Genomic DNA, 12851 nt, shown 5'->3' on the forward strand with positions numbered 1-12851 from the left:
CAAACATTTTAGAAACCTTTGAAATGCTGATGTATTTGTGGTTGAGGACTCAGTTTTTTTTTTTAACCACCATATGTTTCAAACCCAAACAATCTCTGCCATGCATCAGCTGGACTTTGGGGTTTTATCAAAAATGTGAATTATTTCAGCCTGATTGGTGGGAAACTCACTTAATTCCACAAGATGACTAACGCTCCAACATAATAAACTCATTAAAAAGCAAAGAAAAATATATCCGTATCCCCACTCCTAAACCAACACTTTTGACAGAAGAATGTTTTTTGATCTCCAAAAGATCAATTAACTAAAATAAATTAATTTTTAACATAGGAACTGGTGAAATTAGGTACTGTTACCTTCCTCCCTGAATATCCTTTCTAATGAAAAGGGGAAGTTGGAAGGGAGTTGGGGAATGGCCTTAAATTTCAGAAAGAACAAAAAAAGATAATAAAGGACAAAACCTAAACTAGGAGGCTGACAATGTCAAAAGGCGCCACCACGTGGTATACTGGAGGAAGTGCAGCCTGTTGCACTCAGGCACAGGCTGTCCTGGGCACCTCTGAGGGGAGAAGGCACTCTTCACCCTCGGTAGCTGTCTCAAGGAAACTGCCTTGAAGCCGGACAATCTGGGGTGGGGCACTGGCATTCAGTATCATCAGCGATTCACAGTGTTCAAAAGCCAGGTAAGTTAAGTCAATACCATTTCAATAGCCAAGTCAGAATTGTAATCCAAGTCTTCTGATTTAAAATCCAAACTCTGATGCCTCCATTCAACTTAGAATGGATACAGGTCTAGAAGTGATTGCACGTGACTGTTTGAAGTTTGAGTGGTAATTCTTCTAAATTGCATGAGAGATTTATAGCTTTGTTTTAAAAAGGGCCAAAACTTTGTACTGAAACATCACTTATATATATATACATATACATATATACACATACATATTTGTGCTTGTAGAAAACTACGTATGCTTGTTGAGAAAATTTGAAAAATACAAACATGAAGGAAAAACAATCTCTTAAAATCTACTGAAAGATATATTTATTTCCAGTCTTTCCTTTGTTTATATGTAGAATTTACTCATTTTTTTATAAAACGGCCCATTCTATATTTAAAATGTTTAAGTCAACATTCACCAACAAAAATATAATTTTAGAAAGATTATCTTTCGAAACACTATAAGAGGAATAAGTACACCCGAGCCTATAAGTAGTAGTGTAAATTGAAGGCTTCCAAACAAATGTTTTAGAGATAACTGATCTTCTTATGCTTAATCTAGTCAGGAAAGGTCTAAATAGCTGGTATTATAGAAAAGAAGAAGCAAGAGAAAGTGAACTAGAGTTTACATCCTGGCTCTACCAACAGTGGTCGCAAAACTTGCAACCAGGTGTTCATCTCAATGACTCCTCCTCTCCTAAACAAGAGGCGGCCACCTCTCTCCTGTCTAACTCAGAACGTTGTCAGGAAGAGTACGTGGAATGACAGACATGCAAACCCTCCGTATATTACCCCCTTACACATGCACTCCCCAAGGTGTTGGTGCTTAATGAGCACTCTCACAGCTCCTGTCTAGAATTGAGGTATAGCTTTCTTTTCAAAATTTGGGGTGGTTTCTATTTATCTATAAGGATCAAATGCAGAATTTCCCTTTCCTTGAGGTCCCTGACTGCCTTGCTATACTGGTTTATGTCTAAAAATTCACCCTCGCTCTTCATTCTAAATAGTATTCTGCCCATCTAATCTGAGGTAATTAATTATATTCCCACAATATCACCATGCTGCTAGATGAATGAGCTCACGACGTCACTTCACGTTTGTCCAAATCACATGGTCCTTCCCAGTTGGTCCAGGGCATTCCCCCACCCCCGCCATTGGTATCTAATTATATGGGTAACTAATTTCTAAACAAAATTTCTAGTTATTATTCCTCATGGAATTTTTTTTAAGGTTATGCCATTCCTAACACCATGTCTCTATCACTTCTTGCCTCCCCGTTTTGTTCCTTTCCATATAATTGTAACTTTCTTATCAATCAGATCCAGCTGATTGATGACAAAAGCTTCTTTTGTTAGGTTTCTAAAATGCTAATCTATAAATATGTCTTTATTTGGTGAGCCAATCTATCCATGTAATTTTTTTCCTACAACTAAACCTAGGTGAGGCCTCTCATGTTCAATCCTGCTGGGCTTCTTCGATCTTTTTCTCGTGTTTAAATAAAAATCCTTTTGTCTTTTTTGGGTAGAACACCTTAAATGCAAAAACAAACCCAAGTCAGTGGGAGACTTTACACACGCCCACACATGCCCTGAGTACAATGTGTTGTCTTAACACAGCACCAGGCACCAGGAGTAGCTTATTACACATAATGGCGTGGGGGTGGAAGCATCAAACAAGTTAACACCCCTCGAATTATAAATAGTAAATTATTTAAGTAAACTCATTAGAAATTCTCTAAAGAAATAGTTTCAAAACGAAACAAAAAGCTTTCAATCAACTTGAGTCCCATCTCTCTCAACTTACTTTTACCCCATTCCATTTGGCTGCCCCCCCAACTTCCTGCATCCATTTGGATTCCTGCTGGGTTTGGGAAGGGCAGGAAAAGGGAAGAGCAGAAGATTATCAAAATGAAAATGGAAGCAGCAAAGATAAACACAGTGAAAGGGATTAAAAAGACATTCCTTTGTGAGGTTGATCAGAGTAGGGGTGAACTAAGAAAAAATTATCAGAAGACTAATAGTTGTTTTGTTTCTCTATGAGAAGGGGAAAAAAACACTCCACACTACATGTTGTACTTGTTTTGCTTAACTAGTAACAGCGTGTCAATGCGCATATTGTCCAATAATCTGTAGTCTTGGGCCTTTCCCCTCAATTTACATTCTTCTAAGCAGTCCCACCACTTAGCACAGTGTCCTTGCTTATGACACTATCCTAGTTCTTGGTTCAAATCTCCTATGATCTGTAAGGTTACCCGTGACTGCAGCACCTCACTGACCTTTCTCTTCTGAAAAATCACTGAGCAGCTGCGGCATGCTGGCTACTCTTCCCAACTAGACGAGATGCTTCTCCAGGACAGGGAGCATGTCTCACCTGAAACTGAAGTCCTTTCTCCTTACACAGAATGACAGTACCTGGCACATGCTCAGACTGATTATCCCTACAGCCATAGAACAGGCATTATCCATTAATACACGAATGCTACACCTGCCACCAAACACTAGGGTCCTGTGGTCACTGCTCTTATTTCTCAATGAAAACTGCTGCTCATTTGTTTGGCCAACCTAGTTCCAGTGGAGGATAACTATGGCTCATTAGCCAATCCTCCCAGAAAGGCCACCCAGAAGTGGTTGGCCAAACCCCATGCCAAACCCCCTGCCAAAGATTCCCATGAAGCTGAGGGGGTGCTCAGGTCTCCGAAGAGGGTTTTCCAGTTCTCCTCTGCCAGAACAGTCCAGATTCATACCGTCCATTGTATAAACTTCCTTTTTTGAGGTATAGACATGGCATCGTCACAGTAACAATCACCACCATTGGGGAACTGAAGAATCTCAGTAATTAACCATCATCTCTGGGTGATGGAACATTGCAGGGAAGTAGAGCTATAGATATGCAAATCATCATTATTCATCATGAACACTCAGTATAAAAACAGTTTTAGCATCTTTTCATGCTCTTAAAAAAAAGTTTCAAAGAAAGAAAATTACTTACTGCCTTCCCACGTACAATGCAAAAGATTCAAAGCCCCTTCCACCCTCTTCCAGTGCGCCAGATGAAAGAACGCATATGCTATTGCTTCACTGTCCCCTCGCTTCAGGATATGTTCTGGGGGGAGGATTAAGCTTTTCATTTCTAGTAGGTACTGAAATAAAAAAGGCAGGAGACAGATGCATTAAAACACAGTAATTTGGAATTCAATATTGAGAATAGAGAGGCTGATTTCCCTAAAGCCACCACTCATTAGCATTTCATCAAACCTGCAACCTTGTTAGTATGTTTGAAGGCAATTACTAAAATATCCAGCAATCCAAAGTTTGCTAACAGATAATTAGGCTTGAACTAGGTTTCCTAAGGTGACGATCAGAGGCTTTCAAGGTAAGGTACTCTAGTCAACGAAACATATATAGACTCAAACAGCAAAACGCAAAATTAGAAGACATAGTAAGTTGGTGTAATTTTGTAGCCAGAAATGAAAATACATAAAATGGACACGTGAAGGTTAAGAAGTCATAGGACTAAACCCACTATACTAGAGAGACTTGAGACTTTTTTTCTATACAGATGTACCAAGAAGGACCTAGTCCAGTGAAAAGAGCCACCCCTAGCTGTTCAGATGCTGGAGGAAGGAGGCGTGGCAGCCTGAGGACAGGAAGACCCCAGGGAGGGGAGTAGTACAGACCCCAAACTATACTGTTTTTTGGGGTTTTTTTGAAGATTTTATTTATTTGACAGATAGAGATCACAAGTAGGGAGAGAGGCAGGCAGAGAGAGAGAGAGGAGGAAGCAGGCTCCCTGCCAAGCAGAGAGCCCGATGCGGGGCTCGATCCCAGGACCCTGGGATCATGACCTGAGCCAAAGGCAGAGGCTTTAACCCACTGAGCCACCCAGGCGCCCCACTATACTGTTTTTTTAGATCGTTTCTCAAAGACTAAAGGATCCTCAGCTTATGACTCTTCATTCCTGTCTTCTACAAAGGAGATGGGAGCACAGGGCCAGAATGGATTCTTTGGTGTTTACTACAGAATAGAAAGGGAAGCAAATTTAGGGTGGTATTTTATATTTGCAAATGTTAACTTCTTTTTGCTTTCTGGCTTCTCCCTGGGCATCACTCCCCACCCACACATACATATACACCATCACCACCAACCACCATCACGACAACCCATGCATCTCCTTTAAAATGGAGATTAGCAGATGATGGAGGGATGTGTTTAGTGAAAATGGGACAAATACGGCAGAAGGAAGTGATATGAGAAGAGATGATCAACAGTTGTGATGTCAGGAACAACTGCCTGAAGATTTATCTATCAGTAGAATTGACGATGGAGGAGGAAGAATGGACAACTCCTGCTTTACCAAATGGAGATCACCGTACACCTCTCACTGTTCTGTTATCTCACTGCGGATTTATGTGTTTTGGGCACTGTGAGTGCAGTTGCCTCTAAGCTTCCACTCCTGTTGGCACATCTGCTCTCGGGATACACACGCCTGGCAGGAACCAGGAGGACACACTCTGGTCTCTTGTTTCAGCAAATGAAACTTTCTTCATTCTGGGTCTGTTATTTGAAAAAAATCTCTAAGCCTCAGGGCTCAAAAAAGTGAGAGAGCCCATCCAGAGTGCAGCAGAGAAGAGTGATACAGTCATCACCCTTGCCGGGGAGCGGGTGGGAGGGTGGGAATAGAAGGCCCTCCTTGGAGAGAAAGATCTCCATGGGAAGGCCTCTTTCCAGGCTATTCCATGAAAGGTGTTGATTACTTTGATGGAAACTCCTCAAGTATGAGTTCCAAAAGATCTTTTTGTTCATATGCCTTTTCAAATTCTACAAGTCACTGCCTTCCTCCTCCTTCTTGTTTCAGAACAGTGCAGAACAAAAATCTTTTGGGAAAAATTATAATTTTGAGTTACCTAGTAATCCAACCAGCACCACATTTATAATGAATAGCAACTGTAATATAAATATAAGGGTGAATTTTATGTTCAGAGATATTTGACTATCCTCTTATGATCCTGTTACCTTAATTGAAGCTATTATACCATGTTGCCACCACCCATGATGATCTTAAAAGACTCCAAGGCAATGAGTCATGGGGAAGACACATACCCTGTAAAGTGCTATAAATTGTATTAATTGTTTCAGAGTAGAGAAGAAAGATCATTTGGTTACTCTTAATAATCATCAGGAGAACAAAGGAAAGGGAAATTTTCTTGCCAAATAAGAGCCCTAGAGTAAGACTTTATTTTCTAGTTTCTAACAATGATTTATAGCTACCCTGCCTATCAAATAGTCAATTTTTAAAGAAAGAACATGCTGTATAAACTCTGAAACAACTAAATATGAAAACCATTAGTGTATGTATCCCAGGATATAGAGACCTCTTCAAGTCTCTGAGAATAAGATGGTGGCTGAAAGAAAAGTATAAACTACCATTCCTTTTATTTCTATGACTAGGAAAGTCTTTCGAAGTCATTTCATTAAGCATTTGTAAAAGAACTCTTCTCTTGGCTAAGGAACTTTCAGGAATAGGGGCCCCTGAGAAGAAGTGGGTAGGTCCACATTTGTGGATAGACTTGAAACAGAGGGGGTGGGGCAGAGAAAATGTGTGTGTGGGGGGAGGGGGTAGAAAATTACTTATTTTATAATTATAATAGAATAGATATAACAGATCTGCATTATCCAATATGGTAGCCTCTACTGCATGTGACTATTTGAATTTAAATCAAATAAAATGGGCACCTGGGTGGCTCAGTGGGTTAAGCCTCTGCCTTTGGCTCAGGTCATGGTCTCAGGTTCTTGGGATCGAGCCCCGCATCGGGCTTTCTGCTCAGCAGGGAAAATGCTTCCCCCCCCCCACCCCGCCTACCTCTCTGCCTACTTGTGATCTCTCGCTGTCAAACAAATAAATAAAACGAACAAAAAAAATCAAATGAGAGGCACCTGGGTGGCTCAGTGGGTTGGGCCTCTGCCTTTGGCTCGGGTCGTGATCTCAGGGTCCTGGGATCGAGCCCCGCATCGGGCTCTCTGCTAACCAGGGAGCCTGCTTCCCCCTCCCTCTCTCTCTGCCTGCCTCTCTGCCTGCTTGTGATCTCTCTCTCTCTCTGTCAAATAAATAAATAAAATCTTTTAAAAAAAATCAAATGAAATAAAAGATTCAGTTTCTCAGTCAACTCCTCAAGTGAGGCATGTAGTTAACGACTACTATACTGGACAATGCAGAAACATTTCTGTTATCACAAAACATTCTATCACAAAAGCATTGCTGTAGACAATGTCAGTTTCCAATATTCAAGTAACTAAAATAATTTTTAACATGAAAAAATTTTATAGACACCCAAGATAGGGATTTTAAGTATAGTATTGATTGAAAACACATAATATAGCAAAAAGCTACAATAAATGTTCATTTAAAAGCGTTGCTGGCCACCAGGGCATCTAAATATACTTGGAAAATAGTACACATATGTGTGAGACGGATGGTTTACTCAGCTTGCAGGCTCAATGCGCCGCATATGGCCTCAAGGACATCATCGTCCACAGCCCAAAAATCAGGCCGTGAGGTAATGCTCTGCTTTTCTTCTAAGATGCCTCTGATCTTTGTGTATGTGTACCTTTCATACATTGCCTTATATTAGTTATTTGTGTGTCTTTTCCCAAAGCTGAATCATAAGATCCTCAAGAGCGTGAATCACGCTTCCTAAGAAGTGTCTCAGAATCCTTGCTCTAATCAGCCTCATGATGCTAACCAGAGCAACCCACCAAGGTCACTTCGTTACCTTCTTACTGAATCTGCTTGATGGCAGAAATGGGTTATGCCTATAAAGGAGATTTATACTCCGGTATAGTTCCAAACAAAATGTTGGCTCTAACCAGATGATGAAGGCTAATAAAACAATGTGTTATGTTTTTGGCCAGGCTTAAAAATGGCTGGCAAGATCAGTTCTCAACATGTGCAATGTCTAAATTAGAAAGGCATGGAACAACATTTCACATCTTACTTGTCAGGAGAAAAATAAATGGAAGAGGGCAGATCCCTATCCACAAGTATGCAGAAATCAATTAGAATAACTGTAGCTCGCAAATCAGAGAACACTCTCTGCCTGTCTGTAATAATTACTTGGCTTCTATTAACTAAGCCAGCATTCCGTGCTATCTTGCCTGCTACCCTGCCTCTAACTTCCTTCCAGAATCTCAAATCACATTGATTGATGTACGGCCTCCAAAAGATTTCGGAAGCAACTTTCAAAATCTATTTGTCAGAATCTAGTTCCTTATGTCCATAGGAAATAAAAAGCCAGAACACAGAAAAGGATCTGAGTAGTGCCTTCTCATGGACGTATTTAAGCAGAGGCTGGTCACCTGTTGGGGGACAGCTGGCCCATTAGCAAATACTCCAGGTGACAGTGCTCTTCTGTTAAAGTGTTAAAATTCTCTAATAATCTGAGTGAAAATGATCCCAAAGTTACCCTTCACATAGACATTAATGTCCAGGAATTAATTCATACCCCTATTTTCAGATTTTTAAATACTAACAATAGAAGTCATATGAAAATCATTAGGAAAAAACATGGGAACAAACAAAATGAGCAAATAAAGGTTAATTTTAGCACATTTAGCTAAATCTAGGTAAATTCAACGAATTTAGGTAAATTTTAGCACATTTAGACAATGGCTATCAGGTTACTTCCAATAAATCAGGTAGTGGAAGAATATTAGCATGAGAAAATGTTCATGTCATATTACTAAATGAAGAAAAAGATGAGTGTACCATACAGACTACGATTTGGGCAATTAAAAAATATATATAGGCATTAAAACATTGGAAAGTCAGAGATTGAATGTTAAAGGTTAAATATTTGATTTTATGGGAGATTAATTTCTTTTGTGCTTTTTTTAGTACTTTCTAAGTTTTCTGTAAGTCATTTTTATTTCTCTGTGTATATGTGTATATGTGCTTGTGTGTGTGTGTATGTATATGTAATATAAACCTATTTTCGAGACCCAAAAAAAACATTTAAAAAAACATAAATGAAAGAAAAAGATAACCAGAGACAGCAATTTTTATATGGCTTTAAATGGTTGTATATATACAACTGGGTATGAAGAAAGAGGCTGAAATCCCAGAATGGATACTTTAAAAATAAAGTAAAGACTTCAGAGAATAAAATTAGTCCTATTTGGAAGACAAGGTATGTATTTTGAGTCTCAATGTTTCCTACTCCCTGGACTCAGTAAGCCACACGATGGAACAGGACAAAAATACCCCATGTAAGCACGGTTCTCTGGAGGAGCGCTGGGATGGGGACTGAAGTACACGGTACCATGGCCCCTGCCTCCCCCGTCCTCACACACCCTCTGCCGTTTTGACCCCCTGTCTGAACCCCAGCCCTACTGTTCCACTCTTGAGTCCTGGACAAGTTAACTTCTTTCAACCTCAGCCTGCTCATCTGTTAGAATATTAAGAATACACATCTTGCCAATTTTAACTATTAAAGACTATGTAGGATAATATACGTAAGCATTCACACAGTACCTGGCACGTACATGTCCACGAAATAGTAGCTATCTCTACTAACAAAAAAATGAAATGTTCATATTACTGTGGAAGTTGTATTTTGGGGGCATGTATGTCCCACAAATAACTGAATCTGTTTTAAGGTAAAATACTTCAGCAATTTTACAGTAGTGTCAGATAGGCTGAAAAGAACCGGCTACTGGGGGTCACTAACCAATCTGGAAATAAACACAATGCAAAGCTGAACTGCCAAACCACACCCAGTGCTCAGGAGCACCACTCAGGGGGCCTCTGTCCAAGCGAAGTGCTGCTTGCCGGCTCATTCATCTATTCATCAGTTACTGTGCTTCATTCAAAAACACAGGAGTGTCCACAGTGCATCCCAAGGAAGGATTTGGGAGCAATCACAGTGTACTGTACTGAAACACCCATGGCAGCACCCACAGTTTACCTCAAGGACACGTCAATGGCAAGGACATGAATCAATCAGGTCCCTATCCTGATGATCCCTAATCTTTGCAGGTGTGTCTGTGTAAAATTCAACATGATGACTGCCTTAGTAAAAGTTATATACAGCTGACCCTTGAGCAATGTAGGTATGAACAGTGTGCATCCACTTATATGCAGATTTTTTTCAAGATTTATTTATTTGAGAGAGGGAGAGAAACGTGAGCAGGAGGGGCAGACGGAGAGGGAAAATGAGTATCAAGCAGACTCCACGCTGAGCACAGAGATGGACAGAAACCGACATGGGGCTCAATCTCATGACCCTAAGATCAGGACCTGATCTGAAACTAAGAATTGGATGATCAAATAACTGCACCACCCAAGCGCCCGACAGATTTTTTTTTTTTCAATAAATGCAGTACAGTATTATAAATGTATCTTCTCTTATGATTTTTTAAACATTCTTTTCTCTAGCTTACTTCATTTTGAGACTATAGTATATAATACAAATAACATATAAAATATGTATTATTCAACTTTATGTTATCGGTAAGGCTTCCAGCTAATAGCAGTAGGCTATTAGTTAAGTTTTTAGGGAGTCAAAAGTTATAATGGGGATTTTCAACTGCGTTGAAAAGTTATAATGGTGTTTTCAACCCCTGCATTATTTATGGGTCAACCCGACTTAGTACCAAGGAAGCAAATGAGGGGGTACTATCTCAGAGAAGGTTTCACAGAAAAAGTATAGGTCAGTCTTATTAATTCAGTTAGTATACCCACAAAGATGAGGGGAGGCAAAAGCCACTGCTTTTGGCTGGGCAGTGGCAGCAAAATATCAAAGAGCATAATCTGCTTATGCTCTTGAGGTGCTTAGGTACCAACATGATAGGCAATCTCAGCGCTGACCAAACACTAATGGGTATCAAGTATCCGCTCAGGCACTCCTTCCAACAACTTTGTCAGGGAATCGGACTTGTATTTTGCAGATGGAAAAAATGAAGGCTTTGGGAAGTTAAGTCACTTGACTTAACTTTTTTTTTTTGTGCAACAGAGTTGCACAAATGGTTTGTGCCAGAAACTGCACTGGAACTCGGGTTTTATGCTACTCTCCAAGGGAAAGCAGGAAAAGGAGACTGTAAAAGGTCTTCCATTCTATGCTCCAGAGTCTGATCTCCACTCCGAGTTATTCTACAGTTTTCAAACTTTGAGAAACAGAAACAATTTGTTCAAAAGAAAAAGAGCAACATAAAACTGAATACATGAAACTGATGTAAAACAAAGCTGGTGGGGGACCCTAGAGGACAGACCCAAGAGAGGTCGGAGAAATCCTTAGGGCTCCTAGGAAGATGGTTTGAAATCTGCTATAACGGGCAGTTGAGAAGTGAGTTGGTACCACCGGTGGTTTTGAAAGGAATGTACAAGTCAAGTGGATGAGATACTGAAATTAGCAGTCTTAGAAAGCTTCTGTCATGGTCTGGGTGAGGAGTGACTAAACCGAGGAGCATTTCTCCAGGATTTGGTGCCTGGCTGAATCTAACGGCAAGAAAAGGCATTAAGGGGGACTGTGAAATTTCTAGTTTAGGAAACTAGAATAATGTGAGATAGTTAGCTAAGATAAGACACCAGAGGACAGCTGAAGTGCTTGGAGGGAAGGCCTGAAGGCAGCTGGGTGTGCAGATCTAGAGCCCGGAAAAGAAGCTGGACACAGGGATTTGGATGTGGAGGGAGAGGCAGAGGGAGAGCCAGAGCAGTGGAGCACAGGACATCTCCCAGGAGAGCTTCAAGCATGAAAAGGGTGGGTAATGAATAATACTCCCAGAGGACCAACCAGAGGGATGGACAGGGGAGGAAACAATGTAGAAGGAGAGTGCCCAGAAATGCAGGAGTGACACAGAGAGCAGGCAGTATAGAGCCAAGATGGCCCTGAGTTAGAAAAAGTGGTCAGTGGGACAGAGGGCTAAGAAGAGATGAAATAGGATGGCATTTGACAAGAGGCCAAAGAATCTGGTGACCAAGGTAGGGCGGCCATGATGGCAGTGGCCTTGATAGGAGCAGCTATGGCGCTTTTTGTTAAAGAAAAAGACCTTTTAGAAACTATCTGTTCCTGAGAACTGTGGCTAAAATCTGGTTTCTGCTCACTTTCCTCTGGGTCATATTTCTACAATACATTCTCCTTACTCTAATCCAAAAAAGCTTTGGAACAAAATATGACTCAATTCAAAGAAATTAATATTGAAATAATATTTCTGAAATGTACCGTTGATATACAATATCACAGACAATCTGCCAGAGGATTTTAAGTTTCTGCTTCCACGCTTCAAGCATTTTTAAATGCTGAAACCCACTACACGTTTTGTTTCCTAAATTGGATTAAAAAGCAATTTTATACTCTGTCAGTCAGCTCTACCAAGACATAAAGGGAGGATTGCATTAGTGTTTGCATGAAATAGAATTTCCATCACCCTAACAAGGTCCTGTGAATACGCCATTAGCATATACAATTACCAGGATGTTTTCCCCCACAAGCCTCTTAAAATCCCCATGAAATAAGAGTTTCTAGATTAACATTAGATGAGCTTAAAAAAAAAAAGTGTAAATTTTTATTGGGAATGCATTTCTTTCATAACAGTTTTCATTCTTTCCTCTCTATTTTCTCATGACTTTCCACACTCCGAGACTTAGAATTTTAAAACTACCTATCTCTTAGGCTGGATCCTCATGTCATTCCTGTGTCAAGCCTGGGCTGTCCGGTTGGTAAAAAGAGCTTCAGGAGCATAGCAAGCTCCCTTCCCCCAGCACACTCAGGGGCTGCCCACTGTACCCCACTGTGGGGTTGGGAGGAAGAGCCCCTGACTTACTAGTGCCAGTATTTTAGGCAAGATGAAGATGAAAGATTTCCACACATTGCTGCTGGTGATTTTCCCCCCTCAATATCTCCACCCATAGTACTTAGGCATCTCAAGCCCTTGGGACTCCCTCAGTCCCTGGCTGCTCAGCAAAATGGATATGGAGCCTCCAGTTCTATGGGTGGGACTGCACAAGCTTGGAATTTTCCTGCAGAGGTAGTGACTGGCCATAGGCTTCTATTCTTTTCTAAACTGTGTGCACAAGTGCCTTGGGGTTGCTGTGCTACTTGCTTTCTCATTCCAGTTTCAATCATAGTGGGTCTACTTTTACTTGC

General features: G+C 40.6%; 1 protein-coding gene across 8 annotated transcripts in view; it reads right to left on the reverse strand.

The window, feature by feature from the left end:
• ST7 (suppression of tumorigenicity 7) overlaps positions 1-12851 on the reverse strand; it is a 248802-nt gene that overhangs the window by 17194 nt on the left and 218757 nt on the right. For 5 of the 8 annotated variants that reach the window (XM_046021009.1, XM_046021012.1, XM_046021006.1 and 2 more), the window contains one exon: positions 3704-3854. In XM_046021009.1, coding sequence (XP_045876965.1) covers positions 3704-3854 — 151 coding nt within the window. Of the gene's footprint in view, positions 1-3703; positions 3855-12851 lie in introns of those variants that run through there. The other 3 variants (XM_046021010.1, XM_046021008.1, XM_046021015.1) reach the window with 2 other exon arrangements.

This window comes from Meles meles, chromosome 10, assembly GCF_922984935.1.
Source record: "Meles meles chromosome 10, mMelMel3.1 paternal haplotype, whole genome shotgun sequence".
Lineage (NCBI taxonomy): Eukaryota > Metazoa > Chordata > Mammalia > Carnivora > Mustelidae > Meles > Meles meles.